The 24099-nt window shown below is 43.9% G+C and overlaps 3 protein-coding genes across 7 annotated transcripts; 1 reads left to right on the forward strand and 2 right to left on the reverse strand.

Moving 5' to 3' along the window:
• Positions 1–620: 620 nt before the first annotated feature.
• Positions 621–16433, reverse strand: ofd1 (OFD1 centriole and centriolar satellite protein). 3 transcript variants are annotated; one of them, XM_023817475.2, is made up of 24 exons: positions 16343–16433; positions 16064–16258; positions 15706–15811; positions 15429–15629; positions 15132–15200; positions 15006–15042; positions 14733–14840; positions 14055–14191; positions 13718–13891; positions 9989–10095; positions 9749–9868; positions 8200–8273; positions 7072–7163; positions 6608–6797; positions 4920–5050; positions 4323–4434; positions 3596–4198; positions 3211–3346; positions 2635–2726; positions 2030–2158; positions 1486–1625; positions 1231–1407; positions 1089–1159; positions 621–891 (listed from the first exon to the last, which is right to left on the reverse strand). In XM_023817475.2, exons 3-24 carry the CDS (start codon positions 15799–15801, stop codon positions 846–848), a joined length of 3042 nt encoding a protein of 1013 aa, XP_023673243.2. In that variant the 5' UTR covers positions 15802–15811; positions 16064–16258; positions 16343–16433; the 3' UTR covers positions 621–845. The 3 variants fall into 3 exon arrangements, with proteins under 3 accessions (XP_023673243.2, XP_023673244.2, XP_023673246.2); XM_023817476.2 differs by lacking the exon at positions 16343–16433 and having other exon boundaries at positions 16124–16249; XM_023817478.2 differs by lacking the exons at positions 621–891; positions 1089–1159; positions 1231–1407; positions 16343–16433 and having other exon boundaries at positions 1489–1625; positions 1943–2158; positions 16064–16196.
• Positions 16434–16444: 11 nt separating this feature from the next.
• On the forward strand, positions 16445–19346 carry trappc2 (trafficking protein particle complex subunit 2). The gene is made up of 5 exons (XM_072715777.1): positions 16445–16471; positions 16682–16794; positions 17106–17248; positions 17682–17769; positions 18625–19346. Exons 2-5 carry the CDS (start codon positions 16702–16704, stop codon positions 18721–18723), a joined length of 423 nt encoding a protein of 140 aa, XP_072571878.1. The 5' UTR covers positions 16445–16471; positions 16682–16701; the 3' UTR covers positions 18724–19346.
• A 32-nt stretch (positions 19347–19378) lies between these two features.
• rab9a (RAB9A, member RAS oncogene family) lies at positions 19379–23060 on the reverse strand. 3 transcript variants are annotated; one of them, XM_072715767.1, is made up of 3 exons: positions 22852–23060; positions 21351–21382; positions 19379–20681 (listed from the first exon to the last, which is right to left on the reverse strand). In XM_072715767.1, the coding sequence occupies exon 3, from the start codon at positions 20644–20646 to the stop codon at positions 20041–20043; it is 606 nt and encodes a 201-aa protein (XP_072571868.1). In that variant the 5' UTR covers positions 20647–20681; positions 21351–21382; positions 22852–23060; the 3' UTR covers positions 19379–20040. The 3 variants fall into 3 exon arrangements, with proteins under 3 accessions (XP_072571868.1, XP_023673248.1, XP_072571873.1); XM_023817480.2 differs by having other exon boundaries at positions 22894–23059; XM_072715772.1 differs by lacking the exon at positions 22852–23060 and adding an exon at positions 22416–22828.
• Positions 23061–24099: the final 1039 nt, after the last annotated feature.

Consider the following 24099-nt stretch of genomic DNA (forward strand, 5'->3'; position numbering starts at 1 on the left):
ACCCAATGCCGTGAGAGAGCAAGCCAGAGGTGACAGTGGCAAGGAAGAATGTGTGAGAGGAGTGAGATTGCAAGGGGGAAAACCCATTCTCCTTAGGCTGAAACAGAACATCACATATTTATACCTGCAAATGAGTTTGAAGCTGAAATCATTCTAGTACACTCATTTTCTCAGACTATTAAGGCAGAATAATAGGTTGGCTTAGTGGGCAGCAATGCTGTCTTACACCTCCAGGGTGGGCAGGTCAAACCCCACCTATGTACTTCTGCCCGTAGCATGTGATTATGTCCAGGTTGCAGCCCTACCCAGTGACCATATTGTTCCAGAAGCACGGTCATGAGCCCTCCTCAATTTTAATATAGCACATTTGCCAACATAACTGGCTCAAAATATTGTGTGTAGCTAAGCAAGTTAAAACAGACAGACTGGAGACTGGAAGGACGCCGGTTCAAATCCTATTTTTGGCAGAGTGATTTCACAGTTAGGCCCTGGGGCATGGGCCTTAACCCCAATTGCTCCAGGGATTGATGACTCTGCTTTCTGAACATAGTTATGGATAAAATCACCTGTTAAATAATTCAGTGTAACTGACATCAGATTAAGAAACGCTAACAAAAATAAACCATGATAATGAACTTTATTCACAGTTACACAAATCTTACCATAAAAACAACAAAATTCACATTACATTAAGGTCACATGTGACGTGTAGGTGCTAGCAGATATGCTGCTGATAGGCATTCATCACTCATTAATCCAGTCAGGTTACTAAAGCATAAAAATCCCAAACACAGTAAAAAAGGAGCTTGCTTGTGAAATGTCTCATATGTCGCATCAGGGCTTTTTCACCAGAAATCTTCATCAGCCTCATCCTGGGAGAAAGTGATGATGCTGCAATGCAAGAATGCAGGTAAGGACCGTGTGGAAGGCGATCGCATGGTGTGAACATGCAGGGAAGGAGGGGCTTGTGACCACTAGACTGACAATGTCAAAAATGTGCAGAGGATACAATCCCTATAATTCAGCTAAGGCCCCAAAAGCATCCCCCAACCACAGCGAAGACCCCCGACACCCCGACGACACTGTACCTGTTGTCTTTATCGTCAGAGAGGATGCCTGCCGCCAGACTTCCTCCTTCTGCTTCATCCTTGCCCGGATGCTGTAAAACCACGCCCCTTTTTCAGGTTACCATGGACACACTGTGACCGAATCCATGGCGACTCCACCCACCTGATCAGGCTCCGCCTCCTTCCCTTGCATGACTATCCTCATGTACTTTGCCAGAGGATCCAGGGTAGGGCTGGTTTCTGAGCTTTTGGAGACCGTATCTGCAACCCCACCCTCCTGTTTGGTTGTTTTGTCCCCCTTGGTGCTCCACTCCTGGGACATGCCCCCTTCTTCAAGCAACTGTGCGGGTATAAGTCACTCCATGAGCACCCAGGTGACACTGTCTGGCTGTGGTCCCACAGGGGGGCAGACACTCACCCTCTGCTCTTCCGGTCTCTCCAGAGACTCCAAGCCCTCCTGTCTCCACCTCTCTTCTCTGATCTGGCCCTCCAGCTCCAACTTTACGCCTCCATCCTCCTCCTCCTCTTGTCGTACTGGGATCTCAGTAGATTGGCCATCTGGGGGGGGGGGTGGTCTACGATAGACTCATTGCAGACACCCTTTGCACTAAAGGCGAGTTTTGAATTTCTCACCATTCCTCTATCACGTCAATAAGCCTTCAAATTGGAAAAATTGCAGCCTTAAGTTTAGACTTTAAAATAAGATTTGAGGGATTCCGAAGTCTGACACATCATGTCATTACAATCCATTATTTTCATTAGCAATTCATCTAAATTTCAGCATAAAATATTCCGTGCATAGGAATGAGAATGGACAGATTTATGTCAACAGCTCTACAGAGTCCAAATTTCTAAGGATGAAGACAGAGCCATACCCTTAGCTGTGGTGTCAGAAGTAGGACAGCAGAGAAGGCGGGGTTAGTGTTCGGGACGAGCTGGTGTTAAGGTACACAAACACGCACCAAGGATGTGGGGCGTAGCCTCCTCCCGCCTCCCCTCTGCCCCCGGCGGGCTGATCCTCTGGGCCTCCGAGCCCCCGGCGGACAGATGGTCCCGTTCGTCCTGGAGAAGCTCAGGAATGCAGCTGGGCTCTGGGGGGGATGGAGTGAGAGCAGAGGCACACAAAGAGCCTTTTATTTCCCCCCACAATGGGGGAGACGAGGGGTACAGACAGAGAATCCATAATCAGCCCCAAAAACAGACACAGCACCCCGAGTGTGGCCAGGAGAGGGTGCCGGCGGGTCATTCTGTGGCTGGGTGTCTATGATGAGCATTACGAGGATTAGAAACGCCAGCAGGAAACAGCGGTAACAGGAAAACGGGACCCCACTCAAATGATTCAAAAAGCCAATGCAGTCATAAGCCAGCAACCATCATATTCTAAGCTTTTCTTCAGCAACCGTGACAATAAAACACAAAATAAGAACATAGACTGCTCTGGTCGGGGTTAAGGTATGGACATAGACAGTCATACACAGGCTAATTGAGGCCACGTCGGGGAGTCGACCTGGCACGTGTACGTAGTTTATACCGAGCCCTTAGAGATTATGAGATGATTATGAAGCACCTTGCGGAAGCTCTGTCAGGTCTTGCAGGGATATTTTCTCTGGATGAGGGGAGGAACCTGAACTGGAGTCACTCTGAGGTGCTATTGGTGAGCTGCAGACAGAGACAGACACATGAGATTTACATTACTTACATTTAATTTATACAGTAGACGCTTTCATCCAAAGCGATGTCTGTTTTTCTTTTTTGGGAAAGCAGGATCAGACATTCCGTGGAGCCACTGTGGGTTAAATGCCTTCCTCAACGGCCCAACAGCGAAATTACTCTGCCGACTCTGGCAATCAAAGCTTCTGATCACAGGCCCCGGCCCGTAACCCACTGAGCCATATAATCTGGCAGGACATCAACAGGATCCAGTGCACCTGCCTGATGGATATCTGAAGACCCCCTGTGCTGATACACATGCAAATAAAAGTGTTTTGGATAAGCAACACACTTTTAGCTTCCCCTGAGCGTGTGGATGGTTTTTATGTTTTGTCTCTTTATTAGAAGAAGGCATCTGAAAATGTAAGCTGGTGGTCTGGTACCGTGCTGTACGCCCGCGTGTGACAGACAGGCAGTGAGACGAGGGTGTCACCTGTAGGGCTCTCGTGCCGTACTCCTCAGAGGGGGGCTGCCCGGTGGGCTCATGTCCATTGCCCGCCCCCGGGGGATGGGGGAGAGCTGCCGTGTCGGAGACAGGCTGCTGAACATCACGGGGGAGCCCCCGGCATCTGGGCGTGGGGATGACAAGAAGCATCTGCTCAAAGGCTTTCATGACAGAGTATTCTTGGACTTTAGAGATAACCTACTGAGTACAATCAGATCAAAATATACTCCGCAAACCATTTGATTATGTGTTATTTCATATCTGAGAAGATTACAATAGAGAAACCTGGTAAGTTTCTTTAGCCTAATCCCTCTATTACAAAAAGGCTCATCCACCCACTTTGAAATGAGCCATAAGACCGGGGTGGGGGTACCTTCCACAGTCTTCCTGGGAAGCTGCCGCTTGGTGATAGACAGGGGGGTGGAGGACAGGCGCCTGGGGGGAGTATCGCTGCCCCCTGGTGGTGTTTGCTCCCCAGCTGCCCGCTCCTCTCGGAAGTCCAGAGACTCCAGGAGCTTGGCACTCACAAACTCATGGAGGAGGCTGGGAGCGAGCGGCCCTTCATGGGGGAAGGTCACTCTGGGCTGGGGGGCAGGTGGGGGCCCGGAGCCGAAGCTGTGCGCTTTTAGCTGGGGAGAGCGTGCCCTGGGGACCTGGAGGCCAGCGGCCGCCAAGCGCGTCGCCCTCTGCTGGTAGTGTCTGTAGGCCTCCTCCAGAGCCTCCGCTTCCTTCTCCAGCTCCCGGATGCGGGCCTTGGCTCCGGCCACCAGCTCGGCGTCGGGGTCTGGGGAGGCGCTGCGGGCTCGCAGGGGCCAACGCCGGCAGGTTTCCGCGACCCCAACGCGGGCCTCCCGCCTCCTCGCGGCCGGACCATCCACGTAGATGTCGGGCGGCACCAGCTTGTCGGCGCTGAGCTCCAGCACAGAACGGTCCACCAGCGAGGGCTTGGGGTTGCGCAGAACTTCATTTTCCAGGGCTGGTTGGGGTTTATAGTGCCCCCCACCCCGATGCACGGAGGAGAGGAAGACAGTGAGAATCAGGCAGGAAACTACCTGGATGGGAGAGCGGCCTGGAGCAGGTCAGCGCGGAGCTTGGGATACCTAGCTGCGTCTGCTGAAGCTGCAGCTTCATCTCCTCCACGTGTGCGCTCATCCACTGCGCCCTCTGCTGGCACTGCGAGAGCTGGCCTTCCAGCTGCGCGTTACGCTCCACCTGGAGGGGCACCACTAGGGGTCAGTGCTAGGCTACAACTGATATCAAAATAGTTTGAATTAACTGGCTGTACTAGGTGGTGGTGATGATTATTTTAATAGTAATAATAATAATAATAATAATTAACTTGGAAATTGGCACATGGCACAAGGCTGTGGTATACCCTGATTGGCATCCCAGTCCATCGTAGGGCAATTCTAGGATTTTTTTTAAGGTGGAGGGGCATAAGAGAGGCCAAAATTCACACAGAGGGCCCAACCTCATCATTAGCCAATGAAATGTTTTGAATAGGTAAGTGACAGGGGAGGGGGGCATTCTGGGGGCCAATCAGCTTTGAGCCGGGGCCACTGGCCCTGCCCCTGCCCCTGTATACGTCCCTGCAGGACAAATACCCACACACAGAATCACAAAGTCATTCCTGGTAATGCTGGGATGCCAATTAGCCTAACTGCATGGCACACGGTGGAGCCACCAGGCACCCTGACCTCCGCCTGGAGCTGCATCTGCAGCAGCTGCTTCTGGCTCTCGAATTCCTCCTCCTCCAGCTTCCTGGCTTCCTCCACTCGGTGCAGCTCCACCTGCATGGCCAGCTGGGCTTTTGAGGGCTGGCTCATCTCTAGGGATGGATACACAGGGTTAGGGTTACTGCCTGGGATGGATATACAGGGTTAGGGTTACTGCCTGGGATGGATATACAGGCAGGCCCCAGGCACGGATCATATTCAGGAGAGGAGGAGCACATCTGGGGAGCTCCGCAGCAACACAGGACCCTAGTTATTAACAGAGGGCAAGATGATGAAACGCTGTGTCCTGTAAGCAGGGCCCCCAGTTTAAGCTGGCCATCGTTCCAGCGGAGTTCTTCATTAATTAATCTTGGACTATTTCCAGAGTGACTCACACAATCCAAAGCAATATGAAATATCCAAACTGATGAAAGACAGCTATAACTTAAACTTGCTGCAAAACAATTTTCTGTTGTTAATTTATCATATTTCCAATACACTAATATATTTTTTAATTAAAATAGAAACATTCACGGTTTCAATGATGGACTGAAACATACATAAAATTAACTGGGGGGGGGGGGGGATTGATTCAGACGTTAATAGCTTTAAATGATATGAATTGTGCCATTAGCTCAGCAAGTCGCTGGAGGGCCATTTAGGATGGGGCTGGCTACAGCGATCTGCACAGCGATCTGCACAGCGATCTGCACAGGGATCTGCACAGGGATCTGCACAGCGATCTGCACAGCGATCTGCACAGGGATCTGCACAGGGATCTGCACAGCGATCTGCACAGGGATCTGCACAGCCGGCTGCCAGCACTAGCAGCCTCAGCTTGAAAAAAACATGTTCCAAATAAAAGATGAAAGAATATGTGAGGACATGCATCCGCAGGACATACATCACTCACGAGGGCCAATCAGAAATAAGCCTGGATCAGCCAGTGGCTGTGTCTGCCAAATGAGGCCCCACAAGGTCCCCATGCCTGCCATCTCGTCGTCAGGGGGCCTGCGGTCACTGGGAGGTTGGGAGCCCCCCCCCTCCCCCGCACACAAGATGAGCATAATGCCTCAATGAGGAGAGGAGGACCCTCAGCCTCCCCTTGGGGCCTCCCCCTTGGGGCCTCCTTGGCCCAGGACTCGTTCCCCTCCCAAGCATTGTCTGCTGGGAAGAAACCTGTGCCAGGAATCCCCCCCCACCCCCCGACAACACTCAGTGCTTCAGACAGGGCATGTGCACTAAACACGGGTCATGCCTTATCACCATATAAACAGCCTTGCCATGGCGACTGCCTGCATTAGGACAGGTAATCAATCCCCAGTGAGTACTATTCACTCAATGTGCTATACTGCCCCGCAAAGGCAACACAATGTAATTGCATATTTAATCAAAACTGAGTTAAGATTTAAATTGGGTCTCTTAGGCTCTGATTTATCTTTATCTTATGACAAAATTTTATAGTTCAGCTATGTTCATTTTTTAAATAAAACATTTACCTACCTACTACATGTATGGAAGGACACTCAAAAAACTTTCACAGTTTCAGTATCAGTGTCATTATTGTGTTTTACTTTTGCAGGTCAATATAAACCACAACTGTATATTTCTCAGTACATCCACTTTCTCAGAAGCAGGGGTCAGATGACCAGCGACCTGCTGCCCCCCACCTGCCCTGAGCTGCCGGTTTTCCTCCTGCAGCTGCTCCAGCTGCTTCCTGACCAGCCCGATCTGGGCCCGCAGCTCGGTCCCGTCCCTCCTCAGCGCCGCGTAGTCACTGACGGCATCCAGCCTCCCCTGCAGCCCCTCCTTCTCCCGCGTCAGCAGTGCATTCTGGGCCAGCACTGCGTCCAGCTCCGCCTACAGAGACAGAGAGTGGGACCCGCTGCTCTTTATTCCACAACCTGATGCCAATTAAGGGCCTTATGCCCCTTTCCAAACTTCACGGACCTGTCAGCTTAACTCGCTACCGCCCTCTGCAGTAAGTCGTCAGCAATATTCATGGTAACAGCACTGGGGATGATTTCCAGGGTGATATTTAAAATAAACATGCAATCCACCAAAAATGCGACACAGCATATAGTTTAAATAATGCAGCCTAAAGTTCAACGAAGCCACACAGCCAGACGGATACCTTGAGGTGGCCCAGCGTGGCGCAGGCCTGCCTGTGCTCCTCTGCCTTGGTGTCCACAGAGGCCAGGTGCCTGTGCAGGCGAGCGGCCTCCGCTGGGGTGGGTGACAGTACATGGCCGGAAAGATCAGATTAAATTACATTCAACTTCACTTTCAGTGAGCTAAGTGCAGGTAGGCAGCGAAGGACATGCAGTTAGCATCTAACCAGAAGCAAATAAATGATTTAAAAATACTATTTTAAAAATATTGTAAATACTGTAAGTTATAAATATAAATTATGGTTGTATGCTAAATTATACAGCTTTCCGCCACTATACGAAAGTAGAGAATTCCAATGAATCCTTCAGTAAGCTGAAATTGTGTCAAGTGAAGAAGAAATTACCGTTACTTTACATGGGGACATTTTTTGAGCATTCCTAGACCACAAAAATAACCTCAAATAACACTAACATACAGTAAAACATAAATGATGTTATAAATACACAGCCTATATAAAGTATAAATAATGTATGTACAGTGTAGTTCGTAAAGGCAAAGGCATAAAGCGAACATTTGTAACAAAGGCGATACCTGAACAAGGCATTTCAGAATATAAGGTGCAGACAGGAAGTACAGAGCAAATGATTATGAAAAGAAAAAAAGACAAAAAAATTTAACAGCGAGGTATGCAATGTGTAAATGAGCATTCAGTGAAGACGCGAAGTGTTTGGTGGAGGGGGGATGGGCTGGAAGATTAAGGCTGTAAGGTGTGATTGAACACAATGACCGGTGTCCGTCACACAGACTGCAGGAAACAGTCCTCGAGCCAGGCCTTCTGTGCAGGTGGTCTGCTTGTCTACTAAACACAAAACCCCCAATTCTCAGGTTCAGTTTTGTAGAACAGTCTTTCCCAGTAGGGAAGCTGGGAGGGAACAAAAATGTGGACCATCTTGTGTTCCCTGAGGACCAGGTTGAGAAACACTGGATGACCTAACCTAGCTTGGCACTATACGGACTGCACTGAAAAGCACTGACACAAACACATCAAGGGGGTCATGGGATTGAAGGAAAAAGTGTGTTCCACAACCTTAATGCTACCATGAACCTTTCTAAGAGGAAGGTCCTGCCAGCATGCGGACCGACCATGTACCTTTCACTCTTTCCTCATCTTCCGCGAGCTTTTCCGTCCTCCTCAGATACTCCTCTTTCAGCTCCAGCTGATACCTAGTAAACCAGAATCTTCATCACGTAAAAACATTTTTAAAAACCATACTAAAACTAGGACTGTGTGTAAAAACCTTTTTTTTTACTATATGAAGTCAGCCATCAGAATGAATGCATTCAAAATGATCAGAATCAGGTGGTATGGTGGTCAAAAAAAACTGAACTACTTTTTAAGACTTGATTTATAAACAGTGTACAAATCTAGCTGAAGGATACCCAAGTCACGGGAAATATCTGCAAAAATGTGTCTGATTATGTGAGGGAGGTCACAGAAATAATGTTTAAAGCTGTTTGGCCAATTAACACAGCACACATTCATTACTGAGCTATCTTTAAATGCAAAAGAGGAACTATAAGCGCAAATGGATCATCTCTCTAGGACCCTATTAATGCACTGTTACACATCTATTTTAAGATATTTAATCTGGCAAGCTGGAGCCACTGTCAGTAACCATCAGAGTAACATGTCAGAGTAGCCATAGTTACAGTAACCAAGGAGCTCAGACAATGGAAAGCTCTTTACAGACATATGATGCCATGGGGAGATAACAGACAGATTAGACAACTGACACTCGCTCCTTCCACTACCGGGAAAATGATAAATGACAATGACGGACACAGCAGGGAACACGAATGGTCTAAAGTAACACTCCTGGAGAGAAAAGCAGGGCTGCAATACTGTTCCCGATTAACTGGAATACACCACAAAATCTCTATCACTTCCCCTTCAGAAAAGACAGAGAGGCTAAAGAGGAGATTCCATCCTCATGCCATCAGGCTTCTCAACCTGGACATACTCCATTAACTTTTTTTTTTATATAACTGTCTTCACCTCTTCACTGCATGATATATCAACATCCCAAATCATCGTTTACTTTTTCATGTATGTATATACTGACATTTCCATAGTCTTAAATAGTATTTTTATCTTTTATTTAGCCATTGATTTTAGCCTATAACCCTGCCCCCCCCAACATAAATATTAAATTTGAATTATCTATACTCTCTTTTTGCACAGTTTCAGGAGAGTGAGCCAGTTCTGCATTCCACTCCAACTTGTACCATGTGACAAAATCTTGATTCTTTGCTATTTCACAGCCGCCTTCACAAGTCAGGACAACATATACACTCACACATTCTCACAGGCAAAATCAGAATAACGCATGTTAAATGATACATTTACATAATATTGTATGAATAATCATCCCACCCAACAGCTCACAGGAACAGAATCACAGACCGATGTATTATACCATTTTCTTTGCATAACACTGACCCCTGCTGTACATAAAGAGCACATTTGTACTAACAGCGAGACCTAACCCGCACCTAATGGGAACAGTTTTCTGTTTGTGGTTCAGATTTCACAGATATACTAAATCTGAATGCTTCTGATAAGATGTGCATCATATGTGAGTGATAGCGCCATGTTGGTTTGCTAGCGCTGTGTTGGTTTGCAGCTCTTTGATGTGTACCTGGTTAGCTCATTCTTCAGCTTCTGGTCGTAGGTGTCCTCCAGGGTCTTCACTGCAAGCTCTCTACGTCTGAGAAGCTCCTCAGAGCTCCTATTCTTCTCTTCTTGTAATTTACACATCCTGGTTGGCCAACGTCATCAATTAGTCCCAACTTGACAAGGAAATCCCCAAGACTCTCAGACGACTCAGTCTTCATACACCTTTCATATGTGACCATATAGTCAGATGTCCTCATCTTACTTTTCAAAAGCTTCTTTTGTGAGCCTCAGCTCAGCCTCTCTGCTCCGGACAGCCTCGATTTCAGACAACAGGGCCTGTCTCTGCTTGTAGAGATCCCTCTCTTCTATCTGTTGAGAAATAGACGTTAAACATATCTTTGTGAAGACTTATTGGCCCAGTTTTTCAGTTTTACCAACAGATACTGCACTTATGTATGTCTCTTTAAATCTGATGTGCATCTAATTAGTTCAAATTAGAGTTGCATGATATCACATCACCATATAATCACAAAGTGTGCGCATGATCAATAACCATCAGGGCTTTAGACGACAGGTGTAAAAGTTTGTCTGGACGCTGGCATTTTGGTAATATAAAATTTGATTAGTAGTAGGCAGATTAGTAGCACACGTGAAATATTAATGTCAGGTGTATTGTGATGTGCAAAAGTTAGTAATCGGTATAAATGTGATGTATGTTTTCAGTTTATTAAATTTGATTAACAGACCACGTCATATGAATGTTTTGCTATATCATGGAAGAAATAAGCACTGAAGTAGCAGTGAAGAAAAGGACAGCTTAACAACCACATCATATTTTGAAAGAGGAGATATTGAAGATAAGGTAAAAAATATAAGTAAACGTTGGTAGCATGGCGGTACTTTTTGCAGTATACAGTCATTGACAAAAGTCTTGTCACATAAGGACATAGTAACTTAAAAAGGCATATGACTTTATTTCTAATCAATCAATTGTTACGATAAACGGATCAATTTAATGCCAAGGGCTTTCACATTAATAACTGGGTGCAAAATGAAAGTCAAAAAGTGTCCTGATGTTCACAGCTTGTTAAAGTCCATAACACCTGTTTTTGCAAGGACAAAAGTCTTGTCGTCTTTTAATGATTCAACCAATCACAGATTAGAGGTTCACCTGTGACAAATACTGTAATTAACACAATCCCAGGTGTGTATAAAAAGATCCCCAGCACACCAGACCTTCACTTGAAGTGCAACCTGACTTCTGACAACATGCCAAAGATTCAACCACAGACCAAGTCTGCTGAGGTGTCAGACGTCATTAATGTATCCAAACATCAAGTGGAGAGGATTAAAAAAAGATATGAAGAAACTGGTGATGTTCATGACAAGCCCAGGTCAGGCAGACCACGTAAGACAACTCTTCGAGAGGACCGTTTGTTGCTTCGAAAGTCCAGGGCCAACCCTTTTTCAACTGCAGCACAGCGACATCAGAACTGGTCACCAGAAACTGCTGTGTCTACAAGAATAGTTTCTCGAATTCTTGCACGCAGTGGTCTCCATGGCCAAATTAGTGCATAGAAACCAGCATTAATGAGAACACAACAAAAAAAGCGTGTTGAATTTGCCAAGGCCCACAGCTTGCAGCAAGGATGGACAGTGGCAAAGTGGCAGAAGGTTGATTTTTTCTGACGAATCATCCATTGAACTGCATACCAAATGCTGCAAATACTGCAGGAGACCTGTTGGAACCCGCATGGACCCAAGATTCACCCAGAAAACAGTCAAGTTTGGTGGAGGAAAAATCATGGTTTGGGGTTACATCCAGTATGGGGGTGTTCGAGAGATCTGCAGAATGGATGGCAGCATCAACAGCCTGAAGTATCAAGACATTCTTGCTGCCCATTACATTCCAAACCATAAGAGGGGGCAAATTCTGCAGCAGGATGGCGCTCCTTCTCATACTTCAGCCTCCACATTGAAGTTCCTGAAACTGACGAGGATCAAGGTGCTCCAGGATTGGCCAGCCCAGTCACCAGACATGAACATTATTCAGCATGTCTGGGGTAGGATGAAGGAGGAGGCTTGGAAGACAAAACCAAAGAATCTAGACCAACTCTGGGAGTCCTGCAAAACTGCTTTCTTTGCCATTCCAGATGACTTCATCAACAAGTTATTTCAGTCATTGCCAAGACGTGGATGCGGTCCTCCAAGCTCATGGAAGTCATACATGTTATTAATTCTTTCTTCCAAGGCACCATGACTTTATGTTCTGATGTTATTGTAGCATGTTTGTGTATTCTAAATAAAGTATATGTATCATTTCTACATTATTTTTGTATATGACAAGACTTTTGTCCAGGCAAAAGTTGACCTTTCTGTCCTAATTACGTGACTAAACTCAATGAATGATGAAAAACTTTATTTTGGTATAATAAGCATAATCTAGAGGGCTTTGCCTTTCTTATAAGCCATTTCTGATTCCAACTGATTAACTACAGGTCAAGTTATTATTTGTTGTTCCTACAACTTGGTTAAGTGACAAGACTTTTGTCAGGCACTGTAAAGTTTGACAAGTTAATTAAATTAAATATGCCGAAATTTATACAGATTATTAACTTTTGGGCAACACAATACGCCTGTCATTAACATTTCGGGCATACTACTAATCTGTTTATCAGACTGTGGGCATGAGTAAGTATCTGTACAGTACCAAAATGTGCACTTAGTATTGTACACTTAATATCTGTAAAACAAAAAACTTGCAGCAACACCACTAACTTATTTGACACACTCTGTTGGTAGATAAGTTCTGTTTGGCTATAGGGCCACTCTCGCTCAACTCAACAAATATTCAGTATCGTCCAAGCTCCATTATCTCCAAATTGAATCATTTTGTTTGCCCCTGGGCCAATAAGAAGAATCCAAAAATACTCTTGCATAGTTCCCTGCTCGCTCGCCCTACGCTGGGATACAACAATAACAAGTAAAATAAAGCGCAATAAAGTCAAATAAAAAACATTGCATAGACAGACATGTAGAATGAGGATGATCAACATGATTGACTTCTGCGGTGAAACAAGTACGTCAGTATTCTTCTTTGAGATTTTTTTTTAAACGAAAAGATAAATGGTCAACGTGTTCAGGAGATTGCTCTGAGCATAGCGTCCTATGTCATCTGCCGTACTAAACACACGCTCTGAAGGTACGCCAGCTTGTGAGCTACTTATAAATGACCAAGTCAGAAAGATCTACCTACTATAAAAATGCAAAACATATATTTATGTATAAAAATATTGAGTATTGTTTAATATTATTTATTATTAGTACTATTATCCACATTTCCCTTCTTTGGAATAGCAATGGTAGACTGACAGATGAGGCAAACGCACTTCGAATATGACATGGTGGAAAAAAAACAGTCCTCCTCCCATTCCGTATGGAAGTGGCAGGTTTTGGGATTCTTACTTGGTCCAGCTCCTCCATTCATTTTTGTACCCTTTCTTAAGTTTAGTAGAAATAAATTGGAGGCTAACTAGGCGACTCGGTAGCTTGCAGCAGCTGGCGCGGTACGCGTCATCCATCCTCTATTTTTTATGCCATACGATCTACCCACACTACCTTATTGGGCACCCCTGGTGTAGACCATGTATACGTCAGAGTGGATCATGAAAACAATACTGGAACAGGCCAGAAAATACAAACGCATGTATCGATATTTATGCGGTCACACCGATGCATCGGATCATTTGCCGTTGAATCGATATATCGATACAAATCGATGTATTGTTACACCCCTAGTTGAGCGTGGACCATTTGAGTTCAACCAGAATGACCCTATAGTTTATTTCGGGTAAATTTCACCTCCTTTTTTGTTCTATAGATAGCACAATATTTAGTGCAAATATTTTAATTGCGATGGGACATTGTGCAGCCCCAGTTTAAAAAATTACACTCTCAGCCACCAACAGTCATTTCCTGTCAGAAAACTGACCTCCTGCTGCTTCTGTAGTCTCTCAATGGCATGTTGCTCTCTGCTAATCAGCCCCTCCCACTTCTTCTCGTAGGTCCTTTCCATCTCTCTCCTCAGCTGCTGGACCTCCTTGTGGGTCTTCTCCTTCTCCTCTAGCTTAATTTTGGCCACCTCCGCTTCTTTAAAATGCTGAAGCTGGAACAAAACAGGGAGCTTCAATGGGATCACGTATCACAGACACGTTAATGTGAGCCGGCCTTGGAAATGAGGGGGATGTGCCTGATGTGCCTGTGCTGTAGTCCACCTTCCATGCTAGATTTGTGTCGTGTTCGTGAAAATCCCAGAAGGCGGAACATACTTTAGCATCCATCTCTGCCTGAAGCTGAGATTCAATCTCCTTCCGGCACTCAAGCATCTTTGCCTCCAAAGACTTGCACTTACTTCCTTGCTCACGGAGGGCTGCGTACTTATCCTCGATCATCTGAAACTTCTCAACTAAGCAGCAAGAAAACAAAAGTCCAGCAATAGCTTACGGTTACAGGTAACTGATAAAAAAATATTTAAAAGCACTTGGGTCCATGGGGCTGCGATAAACCTTATTCAAGGTACACAAGAAAATACCTTTTGTCGAAAACCTTAAAAACAGAATAACATAGTCTAAATCAAATCACTGGATTATCTTACCACAATCAAAGTTTACATTGCGCAAGATTCAGTAAGAACATTTTATAGCTCCCCCATACAGTGTGGCCAGAGAGTGTAAATGATTTCAGTACTGCGTGTACTGCTTAAGGCACTGCAAGTAAAGCCCATCTCATCCAAGGGTCCTGTTTATGATACTCTGAAAGGGGGGGGGGGGACACCCCTCAGCAGACTTTGAGACAAAGGATAAAATGGCCACAGTTTCTGGAATCTTTCTCATACTACAGTATCTCTTACTCAAAAAACTTCAGCCAACTCTAGGTAATTGACAGGCACACAGACACACATGTACATACACACATACACATGTGACAGTTTGTGCAAACACACTTACCAAGAGATTCTCTATAGTGTGGACCAAAATCTGTCTGAGTATCAGCATCACGGCATTCTTGGTGCATGTGGTAGTCTGTCAGCTCTGTGAGCAGCTGCATCAGAAAACCTAGAAGAAATGGAAACAGCACAACTCAGACTGCAACGTCATGAGATCCATCAATGAGTGTAGATGGATGACAGGTGGTCAGTCATGTGACCAGCGACAAGTTCCAGCAATAACACAAATTTATATAGATAGATAGATAGATAGATAAATAGATAGATAACATACCTTTGTGGCATGTGGTATCATTCTGCATACCAGAGGTCTGTGAAGGAAGTCAGTCAGTTAGCCTTGAGAAATCTAAATTAATCTGCCATTATTCTGTGCTAGTTAACTAATGATTGTTTCATTTACCAGAGATTTGTAGAAGGCAGACTGCGGACTGATGTTCAGTAGCCGAAGAAGATCTTTTGTCGAAAACACCTTAAACACAGAATTTCATAGTCTAAATCAAATCACTGGATTAGTTTACCACAATCCAGGAATATTTTAAGAAATCCCAATAGAAAATGAATTAATATACCATTTACACATTCACAAAACTAACAACATAACTGCAATAGACATCCATACACATGCAATGAATAAAATACCACACTTGTTTTGATGTATGAAGGTCCAGTACCAGGTAAATTAAAGCATGTCACTAACCCTGTCTTTGGCCATGCCACTCTCAGGGTAGAAGACGGACAGTGTGTACTCATAGCCTGCTTTTTCCAAGTGGTCCAGCACCAAGCTGTTTGATGCGGTCAACATGACAGAATCAGCCTCATTTGGAAGTGGACTGGGCTTTCTGTCTCCACCAAATTCTGGATGCTTCAGTTCATGGATCAACTGATTGCGAAGCTGGGTCTGAGAGTAACGAAAGTTTTCATAATTATATCCACATATTTTAGTTCACAGCCAAAAATTTAAGTGGGCTGGTTACCTTCAGAGCGTCCACAACCCCGCGATTTTTAAAAGTCTGGTACAGTCTTTTTCTCATCTCGTCCGGGGAAATTACATCCTCTTTAACCGCAGACATCTTGATCTTACTACAGAAAAATGTACACTACATTTAAGCATGGAGGTCAGTACCAATTAAATAATTTTAGAGGAAAAAAACGAATCATACCATCTAATGATATCAATTAGTCTATTTTTTTTTATCTTAAATCCAGGTTCACTTTTAAAGTATTGCTCATGTGTTTAAATACAGTATCCATGCAATCACGCTGTCTAAACATTGTGACTTGAGAATGTAACAAACCCCGAAATGAAAACAAATTACAAGGGGCAGTGCTCACCCGCATTTCTGATTTGCAAAACTTTATTTATGATCAGTAAAGCAGTAAAGTCTCCCATACGTCTAAGGATGATGTGCAGGTCGCATCGCATCTGCGGCGGCAGGATGAAGATTAACGCCGTTTAAACGGTCAAACCAACCGGGAGATGAGACCCAACCAGCGGCAGGCGTTCAGCCGGTTCTTCCGGCTCAGTTCCTGACGTCAAAGGCGATAATGAATACTGTGAGATATATCACACCCCTTCACCAGAACCGTGTCAGATATATCACATTATCGTACTTGCTTATAGTGTAAACGGATTCCTTATTAATGGCAGTAATATTATTCTGGGTTACGTCGATTTTGTTTTTCCGGTATCGACGTCATCAAACCGCGCCGGAATAAACCCGGATTGGTGTTTATTCTCATGTAAGTATTTGTCTTTACAGTTTATTTATACTAATTCGGAATAATGGAATCTATTCACGGCCGTTTTTTATGGCCATGTCATATAGGAGGCTAGATGCTTCCACTTGCTGATTTTTCTGTTTGCATGGGTAACACTCAAAAGTTAAAAACGAAACACTCGTGAACCATATCATTGACTGATTAATGCACTGCATCTATATGCATTCACAGCACTGAAGTACTGAAGAAGGATGTCTGGGAGCTTTTATTTTGTCATAGTTGGACACCATGACAATCCGGTGTTTGAAATGGAGTTTCTGCCTCCAGGTAAATCAGAATCCAAGGTGCGTATCATGTCCTGCGTTCAGACCATTTACAGTTATTAAACACTGCAACTCAATATAAATGAATCGTTGCTTTTTAAATGCACTGTCAGTTATATTTAACCGTCATGCACTGCCTTCCTTAGCTATGTATAGAATGTATTTAAGCGAAATCCATTATAGATTTTATTAAGCAGGTGGTGATTTTTTGAAGAAGACGTCAGACAAGTAGAATCCTACGTACTCTAATCCAGACTGCGCCAATTGAGCATTTATCCCAAAAGATCTCAAAAATATGATTTTGAAAAAAACAATATCCATATTTCTAAAAGGACGACCACCGACACTTGAACCAGTTCATCGCTCACGCAGCGCTCGACCTGGTGGATGAAAACATGTGGCTCTCCAACAACATGTACCTGAAGACCGTGGATAAGTTCAACGAGTGGCTTGTTTCCGCTTTTGTCACAGCTGGACATATCCTTGATGCGTGTTCCCAGTCGGAGCCATATTCACTTCCCATAGAAACAAGGGCATATTTTTCTTTATGGCAAAAAGCACGTTTTATATATGTACCTATATATCACACTGTTTTTTTCAAGTATGAAGTCGTAAGTATTTAAAAAGCCAAAGCTAATGTGCATGCTTAGCAGATTTATGGTAAGGAAAACATTGCATAATCCTACTGTATGTAAGATGCCTTTCTTTTTATCTTACTTTTGTAAAAATTACAGATGAACCATTCTGTTTTTAAGGTATCAAAATAACATTAATCTTGTACCAGAAGTAAAAGAATGTGCTAGAAACCACATATATGTATATTTGATATATAGACCAAATCTTTACGTGCTTTGTTTCTGTGGTTTGGAAATGCAAACCATGATCTGTTTTCCTTGACATATCTGATTACATATGCGATTCATCATGCTTCACGACGTAAGGCAAGAAGACGGAATTAAGAACTTTTTTAATGACGTGTATGATTTATACATCAAGGTAAGGCTTTATATTTGAATATTTTGACAGAGTAATTTGAGATGCCGTATACCGGTGGTTCTCAATCTAGGGCCGCGGCCCACTAGGGGTCCTCAGCGAGTACCTGGGGGGGGGGGGGCAGCAGCGCGCAGTTACCATCAATATACTGTTAAAACAATATCGGATGACAATATCGTTTATACCGATATACGATATTGCGTTAAAATGTAGGGCTTTATTAAATATGTTTAATAGAAACTAATAGTATTCCTTCCTGATTGTAACCAACAAGAGAGATTTTCGGATGTGACTTTATGCAGAATTACAGAATTAACAGGTACAGTATGATGAAACCATTCAGCTATGTCATGGGTAAGTTGGAGAGGATAAGCAAGGAATCAGTTATTACTTCGTCATTTTGTTTTAAAATATTGTAATGTTCAATATTTGTTATTTTGTTGAAGGCTAATACCTTAAAATGAGTGTCTTTTCAGTTAAGCATACATTTAATAGTTGCCACTTTCTGTTAGAGCCATTTGGAAAATTTCCATAAACTTTCATGTTCTGTTTTGAGAGCAATGTCATAAACTGAGAAAAAAAAGTGTTGTTTGGACATAGTGGAGTGAGACTTTGAGTTATGTTCAAGAGAAATTATATTTTTTGGCAATGTAACCAAACTAAAATGTTTATATGGAAATTTTGTCATCATTGCAGAACACATAAAAGAGAAACAATAGCATACCTATGTAGGGGGGCCAAAACTTGATTTCCTGGACACAGGGGTCTGTGGATACAAAGGCCTGAGAACCACTGCTGTATACCTGTACTCCATGTTGCTGTAACTGACACAGATTTTCTGATCTGCCTCATTTCCAGTTTGCAATGAATCCTTTTTACGAGCCAAACACTCCCATCCGCTCCACGGCATTTGACAGGAAAGTACAATTCCTGGGAAAGAAGCATCTCCTCAGCTGAGCCAGAGCTGCGGCTGGACAAGCAGGAAGCAGATCCAGAGTCCTTAAGAATCACTTCTATTATCTGCCTGTGTTCTTTATAATTCATCAACACTGGTATTTCAGCGTCGTGTAACTAAGTGAGAAACGTTTGAATTTCAACGTTTCAATGAATCAGTTCATCAGATGAATATCTCTGCTTTGGTACATGTATATAAATTACATTTATTGAAACTGATTTACACACAACAGGGGAATTCCTGCTGTATTTGTGTTTTTTTTTGCACTTAGTTTAATCAGGTTAATTTCATGTGTACTGCACCTTATAATTAAATGTAGTAATGGGCAAAACTTATGACCAGGAGAATTCTTACCTCCTGCTACCTTCACAAACTCTTCAGTTGTGTTAACCATTATTATCCAGAGGTCATTTTGACTAGAGTTGTGTGCAATAACAGCTTAACCTTTATTCTTTCTATTTTTGTGGGACTTTCCACCCATCGTGATCTTGACAGAATTCATTGTATGTATTTTTTTGGAAACCCTGAACACATTATTTCCATCTGAATGACTTCTCTATATAATCCCTCACATTGGCATTGGAAATCTGTATGATTGGTCATCTCAATAAATAAAGAAAACAAAGCATGTTGTTAGTAAAAAAACAAAAAAACAAATCAGGCTTGCAAACATACTTTACTGCATTAATTATATTGTACAATAAATTAGTAACAATGTTTAGAAGCAGTTTTCCAATATATATCTAAGGAGTAAAAAAAATCATTTTCAAACAAACTTTAATTTGGCACCTTCAATAATGATTCACCTGAAGATGACTATAATTTCATTAGGACAGTCTTCCATACTGCCAGCTGTCTGTCTTATTTTGGGGCTAGATACTTTAGTTTATTAAATGTGCTGCTGTTGAGTCAGACAGTTACAGCATAGGGAAGTTCACTATGCTCCAGCTGAATCAGGATTAATACAATACAACTCTTCAAAAATACTGTCTGCTCAGCAATTATTAGGAAAAAGTTGCTGTTAGGCGAGCAATATGATTCATATTCTCTGAAATTAAAGTGACATTACTATTTGGTTTATTATATTAAAGACAATGGTTAGGGGAAATATCAAATATTACACACCAGACCCACATGTCCATCAGTGTTTTATATTTGGAAGGGTCACCCCTTCACAGCCCTCCAAAGTAATCTGATAAACAACTTTCTGATTAGCAGTAAGAAATGTCATCCAGCTGTACCAGTCAGTGCATGTTAATAGTAAACTCTGATCACATGTCAGGCTCGTTGCTTATTGGTGCTCAGTCGGCCGCACACAGTCAACAGCAAGTGGCGCTAGAGCGAGGCTTCCTGTGTAGATTGACTGTGTCTGTGTGGATGAGGTGGTCCCCCCTATCCTCCACAGCTAGCACGCGCCGCACCGCTTCCTCAAAGGCCACGGCTACATTGGTGGCGTCCTTGGCACTCGTCTCGTAGTACGGGAAGTTCCCGTTTTCCCGACACCATTGCTGCGCATCCTCAGTGGACACCTGCCGATCGGCAACGTCCAGCTTGTTCCCCAGGACCACGAAGGGGAAGCTGTCTGGCTCCTTGACGTCGGCGTAGTAGATGAACTCCTTCTTCCAGTTGCCCAGGTTCAGGAAGCTCTGGCTGTCGTCCACGCTGAAGGTGAGCAGGCAGCAGTCCGAGCCACGGTAGAAGGGAGTCCTCAGGCTGCGGAAGCGCTCCTGGCCAGCCGTGTCCCAGATCTGCATGGTCACCAGGTGGCCATCCACCTCCAGCTCTTTATTGAGGAACTCCACACCGATGGTGTGGAAGAGGTGCGCGTCGAACTTGTTGGTGACATAGCGGTTCATGAGGGAGCTCTTGCCCACTCCACCATCCCCCAGCAGGATGACTTTGAACAGGGACGACTTGGCTGCCATAGGTAATTGCAAAGGCTCTTCAAGTGTGATACTACCTGGGAATGCAAGTATGCAGATGAGTTGCTCTTGGGTTCTGCACACAGACTTGCTCACATTTGAGTCAACTAATATATTTAATTAAATTATGAATTACTGCTTTCATAACAGTTGGTTTAAGTCACGCTAGAGTACCCAAGCCTTAAGGCATGTTAATGGTCACATGACCAGGAGTCCAAGTCACATGTAAGCAACGCAGATGCAGTTTTTTTTATTATTAATTATTAAAATGATATACGTTCATAGAATTCTGGTTATCCATCAACCAGTAGTTGTGGCTTTCAAAAACATTAAGGATTTTTTTTTCTCTAATGAACATCAAAAACTGGAGCAATAAACAAGCATACAAACCCAAAGACTAAAACATATCGCACCTGATATACTGAAACAAACTGACTAGATGCCTCACTGAAGACATTTCTCATAACCATACACTTGTTCTTTGGTGCAAAAACCAACAGGGATATCACCTTAGCCTGCAATGTGGCTTTTATCAACCCATTAACTCAGCAGAGATAACCCACACAACACGGTGGAGGGAGGGGCAGGGAGAGATTCTAACCACACCCTGGAGGCGTGAGACTACAGTGCAACCATCTGAGCCAGTGTATTTCAAATTTCCATACAAACTTCGGAACTGAGGACAACAGGATTCACTGTCCTCTTACCTTATTGTTCAAAGTAATTCATTGTTTGTTACCTGGAGAAAAGAAAAACAATTATGAATATAAGCAAGCAACACATTCCTGGGATTCATGGCAAGAACCAGTTTTGCAATTACTTCACAAAAAATGTTTAACTAACATGCAATAGATATTTTATGCTGAACTCGCAGATATTAATCTTCGATTGATTTCGGTTAATGGCAGGTTTGTCTTAGGACTTGAGTTCACCCCGACAATAACTGGGGCTTCCTGGTCGGCTTTCCGAAAAACATTAAAACACATCGTCCATTTTGTTTACGGTGGAATTCCAAAACCGTATAATATTTAACAATCAGTTTTCAGTACTGCGGCAGCCTCGAGGAAATTAGTCTCCCGCACTTTAACCAGGGTCACGTGTCTTTATACACCGGGGAAAATGTTTGCTATCAATTTAAATTCCGCACACTCTGTACTTTTGCAGAAAAGCACACAAACGTTCCCTGTCACATGCACTGCAAACTGTCCTAAAATCGCATTTTCTTTTTACATCTCATCTAATCAAAATGTCCCGCATTCACAGCTGCGGATTATAATAATTTCCTTACGATGATTTCCTCCGTAACTTCAACATGCAAGTCTTTACTTTAACCCGCACGTCTCCATTAAGGATCATCATTCAAAGTGTACAAAGTTTTCATACGGATTACAGTTGTAAAAGTCTTGCTAAGCAGCAATTGCTGCTGGATTTCACAGTACTCAGACCCACAGTGTCACCAAATCTGAATATCAGAAGTGACTGCAACCTAAATACACTTCCTCGTGACAGTTTCGCCATAATATCATTATTAAGTCAAATCAAAAGCGTCAAGATTGATATTAACGAAATAAATCAGCAGTGGCGTGTTTAACAAACCTGATACCAGTCTCCTCCCAAGCATCGGCAGTAAAGCCGGCATTTACACAGTTAATACTGCACAAAGTCTCATCAGGTGATTACAGTTACGTCGAGGGAGATCCTGCAAGCTACATTCAGACAATGTCTAGCAAAAACACATCAATTAAAGCGTGAAAATCAACCGGACAACATACCACTTGACCTGGAAAGATCACTGCAAAACGAATGTCAAAGCGGCATTTATGGACACGGGAAACGCAGACAGCGTTCCCAAAAGAGCTAATACGGCAAAGTTTTAGGTTAAGATGCTTGATTTTCCCGCAGATTGACAAATTACTTTCAGGTCAACAAAGAAAAGCAGAAGGATCCGCTCCTAGAAGCCGGACGACATGACAGAGTAAAAAATGGGACATTTATAAGCCGTGCAAATGACTAAAGCGACGGCCGGCTCTTTATCGCAATTTAACTACAATGCTGCCGTCACCGTAAACCGGCTGGAAAACATCAACTGACTAACTTTTCTTAACCAGGCCCGGACTAACCGGCTACCGTAAATGACAACCCGTCGTTCATTTCCTAAAGAGACTGCCGAATGCCTGCCACTCTGTATAAATAACAGGAAAGGCTTACTAATTTCGACCCCACGGCATGATCCTGACTCTGACCCCTTACCTCCTTCAATCACAAAGTACGCCCGCCTCCGAACTCCGCTGTATTTTATGCTTTATTTATCTTTTCTCCGCTATGCTCCGGCGTTCGGTCCAGACCCTTCCCTGACATGGCGCTACTGCTCTGTGCGGATTCGCCCCTGGCGCTCACGTGACCACATTAAGATATGCTATGCGTGGATTTGCCGAGGGCGCTCTTGTGACAATCTCTGGATACGCCCACCCAGGCCCTTCTGTGACATGGCGTTACGCCGATTCGCCCCTTTTGCTCACGTGACTAAATCGTGGGCACACCCACCCTGCCATGGCCCATGCTTTAGTAAATAACGGGTCTGTAATGCTGTTCTGTTTGCCATATAGGTGAAGCGTTGTTCTTACACCTCCAAGTGTAGGATTTTAGTCTCATCTCTGGAGTTGCTGTGTTATCCCCATGTTGTGTGATTTTCCTCCTACAGTAATAGTTGTCGCTAATAGCCAATACTGTGTATGTGCCCTATGATGAGTCAGGCTGTGCCCCAGTCTTGTGCAGGCCCTATGCTCTATGGAACAGGTTCCAACTCTGCTGTGACCCTAACCAGCTTAAGTGGTTGAAAGAAGGATGGATGTTCACAATGTATTCTGCATATTGTTGTGAATCTTTGTATTGGCCCCATCCTTTCCTGCCCATGTTCACCTCTGCCCCGTTCAGCTGTCTCCACCACCTTTTCTTGCCTTTGTAAAGTTTGCCTAATTACTTTCCATCCATCTGGCCTCTACATTTACCTCTCCATTTTCACTCCATCGATCTTTCAGAGCTATATATATCCAGGCTCAGTACAGATGTAGTGGCTGTGTCTGATTCAGGTGCTGCATCCTTCTAAGGCTGCATTCGAAGACTGAATGTGTCACAGCGGTAGGACAAGGCTGCCCCATTTCGAAAGGCTTTGGTCAAGAGCCCAAGGTTCATTGCATTAACCTTCGAAGCACACAGCCTACAAAGGCTACGTAAACCGTGTCCTTCAATTGATGCAGCTTTCGAAGGATGGGGCCCCGACCAGCTGCCTTGACACAGCCTTCGAATGCAGCCTTAGAACAATGAGGCACCTGAATTTGGACACAGTCTCCCACACGAAAAAAAGTTGCATGGTGATGATGAACGCGTGCTCGGGTCAGGATTGTTAAGTGCAATGTGAGTGCAGACAAGCAGGGGAATAGGGAGGGGTGGCAATCG

The sequence above is a fragment of the Paramormyrops kingsleyae genome, chromosome 1 (assembly GCF_048594095.1).
Source record: "Paramormyrops kingsleyae isolate MSU_618 chromosome 1, PKINGS_0.4, whole genome shotgun sequence".
In the NCBI taxonomy this organism is placed as follows: Eukaryota; Metazoa; Chordata; class Actinopteri; order Osteoglossiformes; family Mormyridae; genus Paramormyrops; species Paramormyrops kingsleyae.